The sequence below is a fragment of the Orbicella franksi genome, chromosome 7 (assembly GCF_964199315.1).
Source record: "Orbicella franksi chromosome 7, jaOrbFran1.1, whole genome shotgun sequence".
NCBI lineage: Eukaryota > Metazoa > Cnidaria > Anthozoa > Scleractinia > Merulinidae > Orbicella > Orbicella franksi.
In genome coordinates, this window is record NC_138151.1 from 14,505,122 (window position 1) to 14,527,341 (window position 22,220).

General features: G+C 39.9%; 2 protein-coding genes and 1 long non-coding RNA gene across 6 annotated transcripts in view; 1 reads left to right on the forward strand and 2 right to left on the reverse strand.

Moving 5' to 3' along the window:
* LOC145492090 (uncharacterized) overlaps positions 1-3,358 on the reverse strand; it is an 8,136-nt gene extending 4,778 nt beyond the window's left edge. Inside the window, exons 1-2 of the mRNA XM_081471423.1 lie at positions 688-3,358; positions 490-618 (exon numbers count right to left, since the gene is read on the reverse strand). Of these exons, the coding sequence (XP_081327549.1) occupies positions 490-618; positions 688-805 (247 nt within the window). The 5' untranslated portion in view covers positions 806-3,358. The remainder of the gene's footprint in view (positions 1-489; positions 619-687) is intronic.
* The window catches only part of LOC145492100 (uncharacterized), a 23,792-nt gene extending 16,812 nt beyond the window's left edge, over positions 1-6,980 (forward strand). Inside the window, exon 3 of the long non-coding RNA XR_014049944.1 lies at positions 6,917-6,980. This is a non-coding gene — a long non-coding RNA (uncharacterized LOC145492100). The remainder of the gene's footprint in view (positions 1-6,916) is intronic.
* Positions 1-20,643, reverse strand: part of LOC145492088 (uncharacterized) — a 25,421-nt gene extending 4,778 nt beyond the window's left edge. Inside the window, exons 1-7 of one of the 4 annotated variants that reach the window (XM_081471422.1) lie at positions 20,226-20,421; positions 19,571-19,639; positions 18,175-19,423; positions 18,027-18,086; positions 16,676-17,540; positions 16,488-16,601; positions 15,021-16,399 (exon numbers count right to left, since the gene is read on the reverse strand). In XM_081471422.1, coding sequence (XP_081327548.1) covers positions 16,317-16,399; positions 16,488-16,601; positions 16,676-16,787 — 309 coding nt within the window. In that variant the 5' untranslated portion in view covers positions 16,788-17,540; positions 18,027-18,086; positions 18,175-19,423; positions 19,571-19,639; positions 20,226-20,421 and the 3' untranslated portion in view covers positions 15,021-16,316. The other 3 variants (XM_081471420.1, XM_081471421.1, XM_081471419.1) reach the window with 3 other exon arrangements.
* Positions 20,644-22,220: the final 1,577 nt, after the last annotated feature.

The window sequence follows — 22,220 nt, forward strand, 5'->3', positions numbered from 1 at the left end:
ACAAGCAAGCCAAGAGAATTAAGAAAATTGTCGACTAGAAGACATTGTCGTGGAGGAGTTTAAGCAAACCACAGGCGTAACGCCAACAAGAGCGTCGCTAAAAACGTTCCATGAGAAGACCAGTATCTGTACTCGTGCGTTATTTATCTCGGTACATTTCTTTGCCGTCTCTGAAAAACAACTTGAAGTGATCAAATCTGTGTTACGCCGGCGAGAACGGCAACCACATGGTCAAGACTTAATTTTTCTGTTTAGAATTAAATGCTGTAAGTCGATATTCATTTGAAAGATGGCTTTACATGCGGCAGGTAAATTGAATAACTGTAAATGATGCGGAAATTGTTTGTTAAAATATCAACTCCTGTTTTAATTCACGCGGTACTCGCCGTCGCAGTCGTAGTTGTTGAAGCTCCCTTTGAAAAGAAATCCATGGCCGTGTGCGAACAGAAAGGAAAGTTAATAATAGGTAATGTGATCATCCATACAAACCTCCTCCTGGATCTCGCGTGATGTGGAATTCATATCCTCCCTTAGCTTTGACTGTTAATTTAGTTGGTGTGTTCGTTTGTGTTCGTGGTGGCGTTTTTCGGATAATTCGTCCAGTCAGGGCCGTGAAATCTAACAGAATTCAACTCAAATCTAAATAAATTTAAAACTTTCTACAAAGCGAAATTGTGGTATAAACACCAACCTCCAGTGCTTGAGTCTGTAACATGACATTGGAACAGCACAGAGGAAATCGCCTTCCAACATGCACATCTTCAAAAAAGTCGTTTGTAGGATCGTCTGGATCAAAAGGTGGCATTTTTCGTCAGATCGTTTTGATAGATGTTTCCGTCTTTTATAGCGAATCAATAGTTGTCTTCGCGTGAGCAATGTTATTCTGAAATCTGCTTCGCTAAACAAAAGTTTATTCAAATTAGGTCTTTAGGACACCGACCCCATGGGTTGTATCTTTTAGCTCAGTGGGCGGAGCAGGAGGAAGGGAGAAAACCGATTTTGAACAGATCGTCCTAAGATCGTTTTCACATGAAGTCATCAAGTTCTAAAATCTTCGAGATTATAAACGTAAGCCAGTAATTCTGTTCGGAATATTACGTATGCACAATTTTCTAGGCACAAAACATGACCTTTATTTCTTTCTCGCTACAGTGCTATGGAAAGGTTGCGTTGTTTTTCTCACTGGCGTGCGCGTGTTAGTCGAGGGTGTGCTTGTAATAGATTCACGCGCCCTCTCGCGCGCACGTTTCATTCTCGTGCGACTGCTGGCTGTGCGTTTGTTTATGTATTTCCTCGCAATTAATTTCAGTCTCTTCGACGCGAACGAATATTTTAGCGCCACATTTGTTTCTTCCTGGTTTGAATTTGATTTCTTATGAGTTGTTTGCTAGTTTAAAACTCCTTTTTGTCTTAGCAGCAAGCTCTATTTTCTTTTGCGTGGCTCATCAAATCTCTGATCTTTCCCTGTACGCTTGAATGGAATAATTCAAGTCTAGTGGGCGGAACAGAAAGAATGGAGAGAACCGACTTTGAACAGACTAATGTGTCAGAAGTCTATACTCATTTACGACTTGTCGACGGCGCATTATATCCTGTTTAGAAAGTGTAGGGTAATTCCATTTTGACAGCAATTGGTCCTTTTTCTAAGCCTCGTAACTAATTGTGTGCAATTTTTGACCTTGAGCGTACAAAGTGAATACAAATAAATTAGACTATTGCAGTAGAGCAGGATTGTTGTGGCTTGAAAGCTGTTTTGAGGGTGCAGTCGTCGGATGTGGTTGTTTTGTGAGTAGACCTACACAAATAAAATCCGTTTCATTTTAAATATTGCACGCGTCCCTTCTCGCGCGCGCTTGTTCCTGTTGGTTGTTTTCATTTTTTAACTAGCATCACTTCTTGACGAACACAGGGAAAGCAAAGAAGCGAAACTGTATAGCTAAGCGACACAGTTATCCACCTTAGCGTATCAGAAGTCAAATATTTGCCCTTGAGTCGCTTGTTGGAACCGCGCCTTTATTTATGCCTATCTTTCTTACGAAGTGTGAATCTTTAAGGTGCATGACATGGATTCGAAGCGCGCCCACGTATTAACTTTGTCGGCGCCAATTGCGTCAGAGCTACTTGTTTTTGCAGGCAAAAACGGCCAGAAATTACTTTTATAAACAGATTTTTGTTGATATTGGGTGCCTCCTTACGTCGACTAATAACCGCAACAGTCTCGCGGGTGTAGTGCGTTTTCTTAAATGTGCGCGTTTTCCTGTTGCAAGAACCGCGGCTGTTTTGATTCGCGTCACTTCTATACCCGTACAAAGAAATCTAAGAAGCTTAGTAACGCCAGAAATTGTGTAGGTGATTGCTATGTTCATCCGCTTGAGCATATCGAGATCAAAATATTTGCCCTTGGGCTGCTTGTCAGACGTGCAGGTTTGATTATGTTGATCTCTTTTCAACTGTGAATACACTTGGTTTCCGAGAAATGAGCAGGGACCGAAAATTCAAAGAGGTGTTATTTCAATCACTGGACATGGAGATGAGCATTTATGTCCGCAATTGCGTCATGTTAGAAAAAATAAAGCGTATTTTCTTGACTTTTCGCTGACTCATCGTATCTGTTGCCATTCGCGCGCAAAACAAAAGAAGTAGACTTAAAGCACGAAATTGACATTTATTGGGGTAACTACACTGTTAAAATGCCTTTTCTTCGACTGTCTTCGCCTTATCAGACCATTTTTCTGTACTCCATCCGTTGTCACTCGTTCTGTTGGTAGAGTTAATGTTGGTTCATTTACGGTATACTTTTGTCGAATTACGTGCAAATTTGATCTCGACCAAAGTGATCGCAAGTCAGCGTAAGTGCGCGTGAGTTCTGGCCAAACGGAGTCGCAAGTAGACCCAAGTTTTCTACCTGCGTCTACTTGCGAATAGTGTCTTTCCAAACGCACGCCTGGCAAACATAGTTAATCCGAGAATCTCCTGACCTATGGGAAGACCAACAAATGTCTTATCACAAATTACACTTTACAAGCAATTGCAACTTCCCTCGTAAAACAAATTTTGCAAATCGCGATATACGTTTCGGAGATGCAGACTTTTGGGTTCGACCCTCTAGAGTAATATGGGTCAAGATCAGTGATCCAACATTACTCAGATCATATATGGCCAATCAAAGAAACCGATAAATCCATTCTGGTCTCGAATTCATCGGCTCCTTTGATGCACCATGATTCGAGTGATCAAAGATGATTGATCCTGATCCAGATTACCCCAAGGGAACGCACCCTTAGCTAGACTCCTTCGCAGCTGTTACATAGTTGGTCACACAACGCTTCCACTGACGCTAGTAACTTTCCACAGGGGTTGAAGCGTTGCGTGACGACAAAGGGAGACTATGCAGGGTTGATACCCTGCGGAGATTCCTGATGATGAAAACACGAGTAAAATACTCGGTCAACCCTGTGCAATCACTTACAAGTGGCCGAAGCAAGGAAAAAAGTATGGGCATTCACGGTTGATATTTTACAGTCACGTCAGTTGAGCGCACAGTTTTGTTGCGATTGTCTGGGGGTCTGAGGACGAGTCGCCCCAGGGCGCACCTGATCGCCCGGACAAAGGAAGCGCCTTGGCAATAGCGTCGATCGCGCAACAGAGCGATGTAGAGGGATCAACTGCACCAGGTGAGCTAAAAGGGTATGGATTTCAAACGTTCTTGTTCTACATTATCAGGGCGAAGTATTATCTGTTAAAGATGTTGATAGCAAGCTAAGCAAATCTACAAGGCATGATGCACAAACTACACAAATACTCTTGACGCGTTTAGGACAACAAACTCAATACGATTTACGATAAGCTTAATTTCACAACATGAAGCTAAGCAATGTCTTTTTAATATTGGTGCAATTTACACTCTATTATACAAACAAAATCTACAAAAACATACTACAGAAACTTGTCCGCTTCATTCAAACTGGTGAGCTTTTTCTCGCTTTCTTCATTTGCTTTGTCCATCGTAGTAAATTACTGAAATCCCCACGTGGCGCTTTAATGAAAAAGCCCTGACGATGAAAGACAAATGATTGGGTTAATACAATTGCAGACACAAAACTGAACAAAGATTTTTTTGTTATCACTAGAATATCTCTTATGTTTCACAGAGCACTCAATCGTAAAGATGAAAATACCAGTTGTCTTTACTGGTTTAATACAATTCTTATTTGGGGTGGTTATGAGAATTTGATGGAGACCAAGAAATCCAGGGCGTTTCATTATGCGAGAGCGAGTGGTCAGAGTCCAGTGGGAATGCCCGAGGAAAATGGAACAACATTTTCCGATCAAACCGGGCCATCCAAGAGGAATGGCTGTTACCCTTTTTTTCCTTTTCTGAATTCCCTACATAAGAGAAGAGACGTAGAGCAATGAACTGATTTGTCAAAATGGAACAGAAAATCTTGGTTGGAATATTCCGGTTGGAAGGAATTGAAACGGACCTTTCCATTTGATTTCCGACCAAAATTTCTGTAATCTTTGGCATAATGGAAAGCATGCCTAGACTCTCGCTAGCTGGTCATTTGATTGGTCACTTGCCTGTTCCTATCAAATGATTTCATGATCGGAATTCAGCAAAATGACCTTTACAAACTGGTAATAAAATATTATTGAGCCTACCCCAGTGACTATTATCTCATGGTTTGAAGTGGTCTCCCCCTTGTAATAGCCTGGATGCCAGAGGCTTTTCTTGCTGGTCAGTGTAAAACGCAGACTGCATGCGGACTGCAGACTGCAGACCGGGGGTAAAATGCAGACTTAGGGGTAAAATGGAGACAGCAGACTACGGACCTTTTAAGTATTTATTGGATTATTTCCAGTATCAAGTGCTAACCGTAAACAGGGTTATTCAGGCTAACCACAGTGAAGGTCTGCACTCCCATTAGACTGAATACCACTAGGGATAGCCTAAACAATGCTCTGGTTGGCCTGCTTACGGTTAGCTCTCAGTGATGAAAATGGTAACACAATTTAGTTAAAAAGTCTATGGTCTGCAGTCTGCCTTTTACCCTGGCGTGCAGTCTGCAGTCTGTGTTTTACACTGACTGCTTTTCTTGCTCGATTTCCGATTTCAGCCAGGACTTAATTGATTGTAAATTGTCGTGCAGCTTTTGGGGTCGTAGTGTTGGCCTCTGGTCAATATCAATCCCACGGCACAAAAGAAAAATCTCTTTGGCTTCTAGGGTACTATTATGGGGTGTAATCAGATTTCATATTGGTACCAGTTTCATTCTGTTATTTGTAGCAATATTTTGTTTTGCACCTCCTTCATGAATCTGTTTTCATGCACATACAAGTTTCATTCTGAGACAAAGTGGTTCAAAGCACATGTCTGGTCCTCATGCGAGGGGGGACTCCCTTATGAAAAGGTCGGGCAGGCTTGTCGTCTTGCTTTAGGGTATAAATCAAGGATTCCAATCTCACTAAGGTGTTCATGACAAAACGCCACTATTTTTAGCTATCAAGGTAAGTAATAATAAGCTGCTCATATGTCTGATTTTGGGCTCATAGACCAGTCTCTCAAGTCCAGTCTACTAGCACAGGCTCCTTTCTCAAACAACGGCCGGTAATAGCCTATTGTGCAGTTCCAGAAAATATCCCTACTTCCCATAGAGAATAAATTGAAATTTCCTGGGGAGTGGGAAGGGGGGTCTGTAAGACCAAAACATTTAAAGAAGTATGAAGCTTACTTGGAATTTCCATTGGGTGGGGGTCTTAAAAAAAGTCCCTTCCGAGAGGAAGGTATGGATATTTTCTGGAACTACAAATTCCGTTTTAACTGGTATCTTTTAGGGATCAAATAATGCTCAAACCAAACCCAGATTGGTCTCCTTTAGGGGTTTAATTCAAATTTTCTGACAAGCATTCCCAATCTTTTCATATAGGAGTCCTCCCCAGGGTCTGGTCGCTGACTTTACATTGAAATGAGTAGTAACACATTCATGGCGTTATCATTTTGCCTTTACCGAAATGAAAATCTGTTAAATAATCCTAGATGAACTCATTGGATACCACTGCATCATTATAAAATGCATACCTGATGTTTCATGTAAATTAACACCACCTTAAATGCCTGGCGGGGGGGAGGTACTCTGTAAATCATTCCAGGGTAGGGTTGTGCCATTGGGACACTGAAACCCTTACCCTATACTAGGGGTTTCATTAACGATTTCAGCAGAAAGGCAACTGGTTTTCACAGGCGTGCAAAACTATTAGAACTGAACGTCTTTGTAAGAAAAACTTCCCACTAGATGGTTAAACCAGCTGGGTAAACTGTCCTCAAAGCTGTTCAATTTGCATGGCGCCCGGCCCTTTAGATGAAACCCCTGCTATGCTAGACATGATTAACTTGAATCTGGAATACTATTCTAGACTAGGCACCAAAAACCCCTACCCTATCCCAGAATGACTATTTTCTATGCAGAAACCGAATTACAGTCATAGTCCAGCATATGCTAACTAAACCAATATCTTACAAAGTCACTTCCAAGTTTTAATTTCTATTATTAATAGAACCGGATGTAATGAACCGGGTATAATGAACCAGTTCTAGACTAAATTGTTTATACAATGGCCACTTTTCTGATAAATTATACCCTATTCTGGATCAAAACTGTCTGATTTTCTACACCCTGTCCCAGACTAAACTGCCTGAAAACCATACTCTTCACAGTGGTACATAGCCCAGCATTAAGTTTATATAAGTGCATTCTATGTCTCTAGGTATGGAACTGCTGTAGCTTTAAAATGGAATGACTGAGAAACAAGAAATATAAGTTTACTGAGTTATTTCAATAATAATTTAATAAAAAAGTCAGTTGTGGATTTCCTTATAGATTTAGTTCAAATTTATAACATTGTTTGTCTTGTTAAGTTAAATTTTAGAAATATTGGTTAATTTGGAGGAGGGAGATCTGTTGAAAACTCTGAAGTCAAGGTGAGAACTGAGAATATTGTAATAAATATTAATTTTACTTTTATCATCATATCGGGTGCCAAAATGAAAGCAGACAATGTATAGAAAGTATCCATTTGATGCCTGTCCTACCTTGATGTTTAAAATTAAATTGCCATCAATAATCAATTTAAAATGTTCTAGATTTGTAGAGTACTGTATTTACATTAATTAGCCTTAAATTGTAGCTGTATTTTAGCCTATTTAAAGTTTTCTTTAGATATTTTTCCAGGTGATGGCATTACTTTTGCTGTATGTTTGATAAAAATGAGTTAAATTATCAGTAGAAGAGGACATGTGTATACTACATATAAGTCAAATAACCTTAGTTGTTACACACTAAGTGTCATTTAAAGTTATTTAGCACTGAATTATTAAATCTAAAGACACTTGGAATCAAGCCTGTGGTTGTCTGCTATCAAAAATGTACCTGTGCTTAATTCTAGTGCCATATCATAGTAATTTTTGTCAAGTTAAAGAAATTAAGCCTAAACATTACAGATCTTTAAATGATCATTAATCAGTGACAGTGCTTTACATTCCACCACTCCCCACTCCCCTCACCCGCAGAGGAGATGCTAGTCCATCATAGCCAATCTTGGCCACCCCCCACCCCCCCAACCCCAACAATTTCTTTGTATTTATTCCTATACCTTGGTGCTTGAAAAAGTCACAGGGTAGACTATTTGTTACATGTCTTGCTGAAAAGACAACACAAAGACCCTGACCAGGGCTTCAGAACTCCAGAACCTGGGTTGTCAAAATGTTTTGAAGTAATCCGTATTAGTGTCGGGGTTGGTGCCATCTCTGCAAATGAACGAGATGAATTTCACAGCAGAATAGCTGGCTGAGACAATGACAATGGTAATTTTCATCAGCAATGGCTGCTTTTGACAACCCTGCAAACTTCTCTAAGTGGAGTCTTATGCACTTAATGATTATGCCAGTGCGTCTCCATTGAAAATGTTAACCCTTTAGGGTAGGTAGGTAAAGTCTGCATACGAGCCATGTGGCCCATCAGGTCAGAGCTTATTCTGTAGCATGAAGTGACTAGGAGTATTTCTACTCTCTCCTGGATGGGATGCTAGTTCATCGCAGGGTTATCCCCCAGCATTAAATTTACTGGTACCTATCTGTACCCATGGGTGACGAGAAGCACTGTGAGAGTAAAGTGACTTGCCAAAGAACACAACACAATGTCCCCAACCAAGGCTCACACCTTGATGCTCAAGCTGGAGACAAGCGTACTAACCATGAGGCCAGTGCCCCTCCACAACCCCGTATGAGGCAGTTTCTAAATCTTGCTTGCTTGCTTGCTGTTCTACTACAAACATTATCATGCACAAGCGTACTAACCATGAGGTCACTGTGCCTCCACAACCCCGTAGGAAACAATTTCTAAATCTTAATGGTGTTTAATGGTCATACTCAGATTGGCGAGAAAGCCTGCTGATCATTTTACATGCTGTTCTACTGCAAGCATTATCATGCACAAAGCAAGTGTCTGATTTCATGGGAAGTCATGCTATTAGTGTGTTATGATTGCGAGGATCTTTAAAAGTTTTGAAATCCCTGTCATGGTCTTAGTTTACCTTCCTTCACTTGTCTGTAGTAAAATGTTTACTCAGCCACAGTTTGCATGGCTTTGCTCAAAATATTCTTTGCAGTTGCAAGCAGTAAGGCTACTTCTTTCTTTTCAGCTTTCTGTTTGACATTTTCTACTTTCATCTTACAACTTTCATCTTACAGCTTTTAAATCATTTTATTCTGTGATTTAGTTATACTTTTTGTACTTTTAATTGATTTTATCTCTTATCTGTTGTATTTTATTCGTTATATTATTTCATAGTTATGCCATAGTTTTACCATCCGTATTGTACATAATTTTTAGAGAGCCACTGGTTTGTTAGTATTTTATACTATTTTAGTGCTACCCTCTTTAAATATAGTCTTTACTCACTCACTCACTCACTCACTCACTCACTCACTCACTCACTCACTCACTCACTCACTCACTCACTCACTCACTTATATCACTGTTGCTTTCTTAAGGCTATCTCTACCCTTCTGAAATCTCTTACTATGTGTCTATTTGAAAAGAATGGAGTGCAATTCTGTCTGTGTCATGAATTGCTCGAGAGCTCGATTGCTTTTAAACTGTGTATATAATTCTCTTGATAAATATCTGCTTATAATCCAATACTAATGCACGTTTAGGAATAATTGTCTTCATGTCGTGCTGCATGAAATGTCATACTTGATTGCCACCTAATTGCCCTATACAGCAGACTCACAAAAAAACAAATCTTGGTGAAAGTGGTGAATTGTAAGAGAAAATAGATACTTTTTGTAGGTCTGTACTGAAGAAAAAAAATTGGAAATTATCTGGTTGATATCTAAATGCACTTCTATATACTCAAGGTAAAAACCTTTCAGCTTACTGGACAATAAAGACAAAAAGTCGAGCATGTTTTCTTTTGAAGTAAAAATCAATACCTAATTTCTTCTTACAATCCTAATACATTTTCAAGCAAACAGGTAATGAGATTTAATAGAGTCATCGGCTAGGGGATATTGTCCACAGGGGCCCTCATATCAAATTAGAGGATGAATAAAAGCCAATCTTGCCTGTTGTACTTTGACCATTTTGAATCTCAATACGCAGTCATGTGCTGCAAGGTCTTGAACCGAGATATGTTCGAAAACCGTTCGGAACTCTACTCTTGGTGTACGATCGGATCCTCCGAGAAAAGCAGATTTGCACGATAGTAGGGTAATTGTCCGAGACCCCGTAAGTTTTCGTCTCCTGATGTCGCGCCAAATGAATGCGCACTTAAAATTCAAAATTCCCGCCCCGAGGCAAAAGACAAGCTGCATGTTTTATTTGTTGAATGTTCCCTAATTTTTATGGGAGAGATCCCTGGGTGTTGTCTTGATTCAACACCAAATTCTCATTACCAATACCAGAGACATAATGGAAGCCGCTGAGGAGAATTTATATTTTCATACAGTTACTGCAAGAGCTAACGTATCTCACATTTCCAGCGCTGAGTTTAAATCTCTAACTGCTCTTTTCCAACGCTATTTGAAACACAATGTAAACGAAAGGTAGTCGCAGGTCATTTTTAAATATAAGGCTGGTTGATCTGAGGAAAACTTCTCCAAGATGAACTTAGGAAATGTGTGGGAATCTCAAAAGAGAATTTTGATCCTGCGTCTAATGGTGTGATGGGCTACTTTGACGCTTTTTTGGATTTAAAAACACTAGAAAAACACAAAGGAAACACATGGAAGCTAGATGGAAACGCCTGTGGATAACACTGGGCGAGATGTAGACAAATTACATTGAAATACACGTAATTTCTTCGTAATTGACAGGAATCATGAATTGGTATGTTTTTCTCAAAACGTGATTTCCAATTTGCTCAGAAATCAGCATTGTTCCTGTAGTAATGGAGAATTGGGCAGTAAATGAATGCATTGTATTTCGTGACATGTTTAAGCTTGCAGTTTAGAATTGCCCAAAACAGGGAACTGAATGCAAGAACAGCTTTAAATTTATTGCTACAGCCGGCACCGGGTTTTCTCTGAGTTTAGCCGCTAATTGCCTACGTTTTTCATCAACATTTTCCTATCTTTTTGTGTCATGCAAGCAATGTTTGGAATGATCGGATGTGCCTTGCTATTCAATAAAAGCATTGTTGGTTGAATAAACTATATTGAGCAGAGAAGCAAATGTATTGACTATTGCCTGCAGCAGAACGCTTTTCCACGCTTTAGTCGAATTCCTTCAACTAGAAAGGAGCCTTAATTACGCTCAGTGGACTAGTTGCCTCTAGAAGGTATGTTTTGACTTTGTTTTAGGTATGAGTTCTGCAAAACAAAACCGAAATGATATCATTACTCCTGGACAAGTTAATATCACTAAACTACACAGACCAAAACGGGGCAGCTCGCATTTTCTGCCATATTGAAAAGGGCGCGAACGTCGTGTGGAATATACTATTTCTTTGGGACTTCTATGTTCACTTTCTAAGCCTAGCTGTATGTCAGAGTCCTTATTTAGGTCATCTTATACACAAATATTCAAAAGGCTTCAGGAGTGACTACAGACTAATACGGAAATCATATCCATCAAATGTCTTCACCGAAACCCTTTGCTGAAATCAAACTTACTGTTGGGTAATCAGTTTTTGCTTTCTGTTTACTTCATACAAATAGTGATTTTTTTCATGCCATGTTTTCATCCTGTTCAAAGCGCTAGATAAAAGCACGAGGAAGACGCTATTTCTTTTGCAAAACAGATGCTCTGGTTCACTACGAATGGTACTCTACAATAGATCTTTACTAATCCTTTAACTCATTATTACAGACTTCAAGCTTCAACTTCTAACAACCCTGTATCAACATCTTAAACTTACAAGCGGAGTGCAAGTATTCCCGACCAACAATTTCAGGACGATGTTAAATGTCTGCTTGTGTAATGACACTTGTGGCGTACAAAATCTGATAAAGGAATTTTTTTCGCTTTTTCTCTGTGCTTAACTTGGGTACATGCATCTCTTTATCCATCGTCAGGCATCTCTTTGAATATTCAGTTGTCAAGAGTTTGGTTAAACAGCAAGAAAATATCATGTCGTTGACGAGTGTCTTAATTCTCATCACCTTTTTCGTTGATGATGTACGGTTATTGTTAGGAGAAACTGGAAGTTGGTCTCTCTCATGCCTTGAAAAAATGATGCTTTGCATGTTACCTGGCGTTTTGTTTATGCCATTAGCTACCAAATGTTGCTTTTCGCTCTGTTTCCAACATTTTAAATTCCTTCTTACATTACTTTTTTTCGTTGTTGTTATACTTTCACTTACATATGTTTTTCTTATCTTCCTCTTGCTATTTTCACTTTGTCATCTCATCTTCTTTAACAAATACACTCAAAATCTCTCCCTGTCGGTTTTGTTTTCAATTTAACTGAGATATTATTTTAAGCAAATCAGATACAAAGTAATTAACTTAACTGGTCAGTCGGAACTATCTCAAGTTGGAATGAATTCATGGTCTGACAAGAATTTTGACTATTTATTTGATAACGCTGTGCTGTCTGTTTGTTCTAATTTGTCATCTCTTGCAAATAATGAATCGATTCACGCTTACCTCTTGCTAGCGTCCCTTCTTGTTTTCAATAGCAACAAGTCTCCCCTCTTTAACTTTGACTTCTGCAAGAAAAGAAAACGAATTTTTAAGTGTTGTCTCCTTGACATACGTTTTCGTATAATCCCAGGAATACAGCTTCTCACCTTCGCTCGTGAATCGCTTGACAGCGATGATGTGATTGTCAGGGCAGGCGATAACGATCCGTTGATAGGATGACGATTTTGGTCCATCACTGCTCCCTGAAAACTCCGCTTCTGTGTCACCAGTCGCATTCTCCATGTTCTCTTCAAATTCAAAAAGCTAACTCACCAAGGTTGACTGCTTATTTCAACTGAGCAACCTTGTGACGCCTTTTTCTGTTTACCGGTGTGTTCGTTACGTTTCGGGAGAAATATGCGGTGAATTTTACTTCTGCAAGCACTTCCATCTATGTTTTAGTTGTGGCTATTACAACCCTGCTATTGGCTAACTGCTGTTTTGCCTTCACTCAACCAATCGTGACAGCTCCTTTTCATGGGGGAATCCCTAGATATTGCTTCTTCATTTCAAAGAAGAGCGATAACAAACTCTTTGTCTTTTGTCAGGGTTGTTGGGTTTTTTCCCTGGTTGTTTCCCTAGAAAAGAACGATTTCTGTTTGTTTTGTATGCTCTTGGAGGCCTATTAACCCTTTCCCCGGTTTTGACGTAAAACCTCGAGTCATACGATGCGGCTCAAACTGCCTGATCCTATTGTGTGACCATTCAAATGAAAGCTATTGAGCAGTCCTTTCTTGTGTTACTCTTTATTATGCTGTACAAGGTGGTTCGAACTTTTCATTCTGTGGATAAAACTCCGTTGTGTGACTATTCAAATGAAAACTATTGAGTAGTGCTTTCTTGTGATACTGTTCATTATGCGACACAAGGTGGTTGTAACTTTTTATGATGTAGAAAAAGCACTGTTGTGTGACCATTCACATGAAAGCTTTGGAACTACGCTTTCATGTGGTACCGTAAAATGGCGGCTCGATCTTTTGAATCTGGATGAAACCCCAGTGTGTGACCATTAAAATAAAGCTGTTCAGCAGTAATTTCACGTGGTACTGTTTATTATGCTGTACAAGGTGGTTCGAACTTTTCAGTCTGTGGACGAAACTTCGTTGTGTGACCGTTCATGTGAAAGCTGTCGAAGAATACTTTCTTATGGTTCTGTTTATTATGCTGAACAAGGTGGTTTAACAAGTCTGGATTAAATTCTAATGAAAGCTATTGAAAGCTGTTTTTTCAGGTCGTACTGTTTACTATCTTGTACAAGGTAGCGTTAGCTTTGAACTTTGGATAAAACGATAGTGTGTGAATATTCTAATGGAATCTTTGTCGCCATATTTTCGTGTGGTGTTTATTTGACATTTTACAAGAGGACAAACTTTGTCGAGTTTGTACAGTTTGACGTATCTACCTTGCTGAACTGCTGGCTTTGAACTTTTAGAGAACATGAAGTAGACAGACATGATTTAGTCGCAATCGTTATGGCTGCTCGGGGTTGTACTGTTTCATTAGGATGTTCTAGAGGACTCGATCACCGAGTGATCAAAATGGATCTGTGGCCATCTTTTAGTCAGCCTAATGTCAGGGAAAAACAACCCTTATATATTGAATGTAGCCAATTTAATGGCTATACGTTCACAAGTATAACTTACGCCAATTTGTTGGAGAATATCGAATGAAGCCAACAGTCTTTGGGGCAAATTACCCACAAAACGAGCTAAAGTTGTGTGTGGTTTTAAAGTATGTTTTTTCTTACCATAAAGCCTCTAGCAATATGAGTTCTTCCTCTGAGATGGATGCTGGTAAACAGCACACTAGTACAATTTCTAGCATTCTGTTAGATGGTTAGATCAAACGCCAAATGGCAAAATTTGCTAGTTCCCATTTATACACCAGGGAGGAGAGGATAGGGTGTCTTGTCCAAGGAGCCTGGTCAGGACTTAAGCTTCAAGTGTCTTACTGGGGAATCTAACGTAATATTTGATAAGTTGTTATGATTGTAATGTTAATTATATTAAAATAGTTTGAATTTAGATGGTTCTTGAGGAGCTTTATCCTCGAACCTGAACGTCGAGTCACTATTTTTTTGATCTGGATTGTTTATTTGTGCTTGTTGTGTCTTACCACGTTGTTATGCACTGCTAAAGAAAAGGAACGCTATAACATCAAAGCATTCAGACATTCCAAGTATGACACAAATAAACAAATGAAATACGTTTGAATTCGTTTTCTGTCGCGATTCTTCCAAAAGACGTGAGGTAGATATGTCTGTTTCGTAGATTCTGTCTTTCTTCTTACGAATGTATTGCCCATTTTGCTTTATGGAGAAAAGTACGAGGAAACCTCTGGAATTCCTTCCATTGATCGATTCATTACGTTTCCATGGAAAGGAAAGTCTTCGTAACGACTAAGCGCTCAGCTTTCCTAGCAGCTAGTGTGTTGTATCGAAACGCCATTGTGTAATTTTGTTTATTGATCACACAAGCACGAGAATAATCGAGTGCCTAAGAAAGACATATCATTGTTCGTGAATGAAGACGTTGATTGACAAGCTGTCAAATTATGGCCTGACCTCCTCCAATGACGTTTCGCTCCAGGTGCTTTGGGGAATGTGCGTCCCAACAAAATAAAAGTGCGCGACCAATAGCTTCTCATAAAAGTATAAACGTCACACTTTAAATTTTCTGTGGCTATTTAAGAGGCAAGGAAAGTTCCCGTCGTTCTGCGATGTTTATTGCGCAGTAGAAAAAACAATGTTTCAGAGAGATTTTAATGTTCGTAAATATTGTGTTTGGGACATACAGTTTGAGTAGAGAAGAGCTATGGAGAAATGGACGCAATTGAAGGTGCGTTTCCTCTTATTTGTTTGTAAACTGATGTATGGCTTAATAATCTGCGCTCTAAGCTCGGTCTTGTTCCATCTAATTGTTTCGACTAGGCCTGTTGTTGTACTTGAAACGGAAGGTAGTACGTAGATCGTGAAATTCTGATTCACTGTCTCTTTTGGTTTAAGTGTTAAGTTCTCATGATAGTTTTTGTCCGAATTTAGACTGCCTCGTTTCGTTCAGTTAGCATTTCGCAGCATTTCTGTGAAGTATCTTTACAGTCAGTTTCGATGAGAAATGGAATGGCTCACTCGATTGATAAATTTTACTAGCTGTGGCCGTGTGTAACAGGATAAAACGACAAAAGTCTTCGTGAGCGCCACATTTTACTCTGGAATCTTTTTTAGCCAGTCTTTGTGGACTGATCTCAATGTTGCGTGATATGCGCGCTTCGTTTATTTGCATCGCAGTTTGGAATCAAAATTGTCGTTTAGACAGTTTTAAAGCGGCTCTATGATTTGATAACTTTACAGAATGTACACATTTAAGCAAATAGCCAAATGTGTTAAGTACAGATCTCCCAACATTGAAGAGCAAAATGGCTTGTTATAAAAACTTAATTCCATGAGGCTTGTTCCTAGCGTGAGGTATCTGACTCAACAACAAAGAATGCTTGTTAATCAGTCCACCTTAGGAAGGGGAGGAGCGAAGGTAGGGAGAGAACCAATTTGGATCTCCTGCACCGCGCGCGTGTGGTTCTGAGCATTTCGAGACATGACATGGCATTTAATTAAACGAGATGTTTTTCTTAGAATGCTTGTGTTGGAAGCGCATTTATCATTTACTGGGCTGTTTGATTATATATACAGTTCCGTCTCGTTTCTACCGCAGTGCAAGTATTTTAAAAGTTTAACTATATACGCGCGAAGCTTAGGTGGTTGGCCTACACTTGAAGTTTACAGATTCAGTTGGTACCCTAGATCGGCAAGCATCCTCTGTAATTCCTGATTCTTGCTCAAGTCGCTAAGCCGTTGAGAAAATGAAGTTTGATTTAAACTATGCCAGGTTAGATTTTCACAAATGAATATAAACTGGCAACAAATGTTGAGCTAGCGAACGACAAGATGCTCGTGAATGTTACAATATTGTAACATGTCAAATAACTGACATCGGAGTTGCTAGGACTGATCGTAGCAATGTTTCATCGTGCGTGTGTTGCTTACACTGAATTCAGTAGTTCCTTGGCGTCGTATAAAAGTGTCATTCAGTGGATCGATAATCACGTTGCGTTCATTGACAACAAGATGGAAGTCTCTTACCTTGGTTTTAATAAGTTGGCAAAAAAAGTTTTAGACATGGTGACGTCCTTTCCGCTTCCATCTTCCATGGTATATTCTCCTTTAAAAGTAGACAGTATTTGCAAAGAAGTGGGTTACAAACAGTGACAATAAAATATCAGCGTGGCACGGTGTATTTCAAGAAATACCTCCTTGTCGGCGTCGAATCGTTATCATTTCTTCGGTACTCGTGATAATTTGTAAGCGCTTCACACTATTCACTTCTCTTTCGGAAAGCTTGTATGCTACTTGAACCGTAAACCCTGCAATTTTTCGAGAAAGTGTTTGCTGGAAACTTTCTCAGACTTTCGAAATAAGACGCAGCATATGTACTTACTCCGCCTTCGTAAGTCGTACATTATGACCGCTTCCAGATAGTTGCTCAAGACACCTCCCCATACTTGAACGAATTCGATAAAATCATTTACAGGATCTCCCGGCTGGGCCATATTGGGTTTGATTCGAAACTGAAGTTGTAATCTTTAAGTTGAAACTGCCCTCAACCTTTGCTCAGAACAACGTGTTTGAATCGGCGAGTGATAAACCGATCATGCGCGCAAATTATGCTAATACCTTAATGACGGCAGCACCAGAATAATCTAATTTTAGTCCTCTCTGTCAACCAGCACGTTCTCTCACACGCGTGCGCGTGAAAATGCGTCTCCCATATGCGCGCGGTAGCGTGCAAACGCTCGTTAGCGATTTCTTTCTTTTGAACCTGTCAAATAGAATCGAAGCTTTGCGTCATCGTCGGTTGCATGGCTCTAAACCTGTTTCTAATATTTGTCGAACTTAGTAGTCCTGCATATTTTTTTCCTGAGAAAGTTGAAGTATTTGCCCTTTGGCTTTGCTTGTCGCATATTGAATATGGTTATAAATTGGAGGGTTAGAGGTAGAGGGAAAATAGACTCGGATCAGTAGCACCTCGTGGGTTTCAATCGATGTTTCTAGACGCTTGGCACATTACATAACATCTTTCACCACCCGCGAGATTCGTGTTTTCATCTTAAGTCTTGTCATGTCCAAAAGGCTGTGAATTACACTATACTTCGGGCGCACCAAATGACGAGCCATTTCACACAAAACAATTTCACAAGGTTGATATTTCACTGATTTTATTTATCGATCAGTCACATCATCATTGAATCCTTTTGCAAAGGTGTCTTTCTTTCGTGATCAACCTCGTCAACGTGGTGTCGAAGCTGTCGAGGAAATTGACCTTTCGTCAAGCCTTTGACAACATGACGTTTACAAATAACTGCATAACAGGAACAAAGCTCAGCTTACTCAAACTTGGATACGCGCGCAAATCTGTTAGTTTCACTGAATAGATAACTCATAGAGAGCTGATGTTATTCTTTGATTATGCGTCCTAACAAACCAGCAGAAGACATTTTACTAAGGCTCTAACTGGGCACCTCAGAATGCAAACATCGTAGATGTTCGTTTGTTTTATTTTGTAGTTGAATTCTACAGACTAATTCGAACAACAGTATTCAAGAGTAGGTTGTATTTTCAGTGCGCTTGTGTTGGTTGGAGTTGAAAGACCTTTTCTGTTTCTCGGTTAGTAATAAAATCAAGATTTCATTTTAGGAAACAAGATGCTTTCTTAAACGCGAGACACTGGTTTTGATCCAGTTGAATCGATAATTAAAGTGCGCTCGATAAATGCATGTTATATTTCTTACCTCACTCATAATATATTCGTTTCTTTGTGAGAACGTGTCCTCCTTTGATGATCTCGTAACCTTAAAAGAAAACATGTTTCTTGTAGCATAGCTTTGCTAACTTCATGTTAAAATTGATCATTTGGTGAAATAACTCAGAAGTCTTTACCTGTTTTACTCTTTCGCTGAATTTCAACGATTTCTGCGTCAGATGTTACGAGCTTGAAGTGATCCCTATTTCCCGAAATCTTTCGTCCTAACTGGACTTCAATTGCTGTAACAAGTACAAATAAATGTTACCTGTTGGAATGATTCTGGAAAGGTGCGCGAGCAAGAGGAATTCAGCAGCATTACCTCCGGTTGAGTCATAAATTATGATTGCCACAGGATTGACACTATAATGGTGCTCCCAAATTTTGATCATTTCAACAAAATTGTTCTTCGGATCGTCCATGTTCAGTTTTAAAACTTCTCTCGCGGTACGGTAAGTGGTATTTCTAAGTTGCATATGACGTGGATTCCAAGCGCGCCCACCTATTAGGTTTATCGGCGCCAATGACGTGTTTGCGCAGACAAAAGCGCCCAGAAATATCTTTTGTAAACAGATTTTTGTTGATATTGGGTGGTTACCCACGTTGACTAATAACCGCAACAATTTCGCGCGCGTAGGGCGTCTTTTTCGTCTCGCGCCGTTTCCTGTTACATGTACAGAGCTATTTTTTATTCGCGTCACTTTTGAACGCGAACAGAGAAATCTAAGAATCTTAGTAACGCAGAAATTGTGTAGCTGATTGCCATGTTCATCCAGTGAAGGATATTTAAGTCAAAATATTTGCCCTCGGGCTGCTTTACAAACCTGCAGTTCTAATTATGTGATCTCTCTTCAACTGTAACTACAATTAGTTTCCGCGCAAAGCAAAGAGGAGGGACTGAAGATTCAAAGAGGTGTTATTTTGATCACGGGACATGGAGATGAGCATTTATGTCCGCAACTTCGTCATGTTTTGAAAGGTAGCTCTCTAGTCCTCGCTGATTCGTTGCCCTTTTTTGGTCGCTGTTGCCGGAATTTGTTCTAGTTCGCGCAAAGCAGATCATATGCTTACGCAGAGGTGCCGAAAGTTGTGCGCGTAAAAGCTGATGGCTCGCCTGTCAAATGTTCGAACGCAGTTTGACCCGAGCGCTTCTATATGCGCGCGCGAAACTTGCTCGAGCATTTACACGGGCCATTTTACGCACAAGTAGATGGTATGTTTTAGGTCTGTTAGCGAGTAAAACTCGGTCATGGGAAGGACGTATGATAAATCGCCTTAAAAAAATTACACATACACTCGTTTCTCCTTTCAAAATGTGTTCTTTATAAACTTAACACTATACAATGCTTTGAGCAGTTTGCAGACATCCAAGCTTTCCATAATATTCTGCAAGCAAAATCACAAAGGAGAACATTATAATCGGTAAATCGACAAATTGTAGCCATTTTAGAGAAAAACATGCATCTAGTTACAGACATTTTCTTAAATCTCGTAAAGTACAATTTGGATGAGTGAGGTGTTTCACTTCCTTACCTTAATACTTTGAAATCTTGTACATTTTCTCAACTTTTATCCAAGTGCAACAATCGTCGACCCGATACCCTGTTGTGAAGAATAAAAAGAAGTATTTTTTGACGTTGAAGTGATTTGATTCACTTTACGTCTCAATTCTCGATACAATAGAAACACTCTGCCAAACAAGCAAGCCAAGAGAATTAAGAAAATTGTCGACTAGAAGACATCGTCGTGGGGGAGTTTAAGCAAACCACAGGCGTAACGCCAACAAGAGCGTCGCTAAAAACGTTCCATGAGAAGACCAGTATCTGTACTCGTGCGTTATTTATCTTGGTACATTTCTTTGCCGTCTCTGCAAAACAACTTGAAGTGATCAAATTCTGTGTTACGCCGGCGAGAACGGCAACCACATGGTCAAGACTTAATTTTTCTGTTTAGAATTAAATGCTGTAACTCGATATTCATTTGAAAGATGGCTTTTACATGCGGCAGGTAAATTGAATAACTGTAAATTATGCGGCAGTTTTTTGTTAAAATATCAACTCCTGTTTTAATTCACGCGGTACTCGCCGTCGAAGTCGTAGTTGTTGAGACTCCCTTTGAAAAGAAATCCACGGCCGTGTGCGAACAGAAAGGAAAGTTAATAATAGGTAATGTGATCGTCCATACAAACCTCCTCCTGGATCTCGCGTGATGTGGAATTCGCATCCTCCCTTAGCTTTGACTGTTAATTTAGTTGGTGTGTTCGTTTGTGTTCGTGGTGGCGTTTTTCGGATAATTCGTCCAGTCAGGGCCGTGAAATCTAACAGAATTCAACTCAAATCTAAATAAATTTAAAACTTTCTGCAAAGTGAAATTGTGGTATAAACACCAACCTCCAGTGCTTGAGTCATACTGTAACATGACATTGGAACAGCACAGAGGAAATCGCCTTCCAACATGCACATCTTCAAAAAAGTCGTTTGTAGGATCGTCTGGATCAAAAGGTGGCATTTTTCCTCAGATCGTTTTGATAGATGTTTCCGTCTTTTATAGCGAATCAATAGTTGTTTTCGCGTGAGCAATGTTATTCTGGAAATCTGCTTCGCTAAACAAAAGTTTGTCAAATTAGGTCTTTGGGCGGAGCAGGAGGAAGGGAGAAAACCGATTTTGAACAGATCGTCCTAAGATCGTTTTTACGTGACGTCATCAAGTTCTAAAATCTTCGAGATGATAAACGTAAGTTAGTAATTCTATTTGAAATATTACGTATGCACAATTTTCTAGGCACAAAACATGACCTTTATTTCTTTCTCGCTACAGTGCTATGGAAAGGTTGCGTTGTTTTTCTCACTGGCGTGCGCGTGTTAGTCGTGGGTGTGCTTGTAATAGATTCACGCGCCCTCTCGCGCGCACGTTTCATTCTCGGACGACTGCTGGCTGTGCGTTTGTTTATGTATTTCCTCGCAGTTAATTTCAGTCTCTTCGACGCGAACGAATATTTTAGCGCCACATTTGTTTCTTGCTGGTTTGAATTTGATTTCTTATGAGTTGTTTGCTCGTTTAAAACTCCTTTTGTCTTAGCAGCAAGCTCTATTTTCTTGTGCGTGGCTCATCAAATCTCTAATCTTTCCCTGTACGCTTGAATGGAATAATTCAAGTCTAGTGGGCGGAGCAGGAAGAAAGGAGAGAATCGATTTTGAACAGACTAATGTGTCAGAAGTCTATACTCATTTCCGACTTGTCGACGGCGCATTATATCCTGTTTAGAAAGTGTAGGGTAATTCCATTTTGACAGCAATTGGTCCTTTTTCTAAGCCTCATAACTAATGGTGTGCAATTTTTGACCTTGAGCGTACAAAGTGAATACAAATGAATTATACTATTGCAGTAGAGCAGGACTTTTGTGGCTTGAAAGCTGTTTTGAGGGTGCAGTCGTCGGATGTGGTTGTTTCGTGAGTAGACCTAGACAAATAAAATCCGTTCATTTTAAATGTTGCACGCGTCCCTTCTCGCGCGCTACTCCCTGTTGGTTGTTTTCATTTTTTAATTAGCATCACTTCTTGACGAACACAGGGAAAGCGAAGGAGCGAAACTGTATAGCTAATCGACACATTTATCCATCTTAGCGTATCAGAAGTCAAATATTTGCCCTTGCGTCGCTTGTTGGAAGCGCGCCTTTATTTATGCTTCTCTTTCCTACGAAGTGTGAATTTCTAAGGTGCATATGACATGGATTCGAAGCGCGCCGACGTAATAACTTTGTCGGCGCCAATTGCGTCAGAGCTACTTGTTTGTGCAGACAAAACGGCCAGAAATTACTTTTATAAGCAGATTTTTGTTGATATTGGGTGGCTGCCCACGGCGACTAATAACCACAACAGTCTCGCGGGTGTAGTGGGTTTTTTAAATGCGCGCGTTTTCCTGTTGCAAGAACCACGGCTTTTTTTTATTCGCGTCACTTCTATACCCGTACAAAGAAATCTAAGAAGTCTAGTAACGCCAGAAATTGTGTAGGTGATTGCTATGTTCGTCCGCTTGAGCATATCCAGGTCAAAATATTTGCCCTTGGGCTGCTTGTCAGACGTGCAGCTTTGATTATGTCGATCTCTCTCCAACTGTGCATACACTTGGTTTCCGAGAAATGAGGAGGGACCGAAAATTCAAAGAGGTGTTATTTCAATCACTG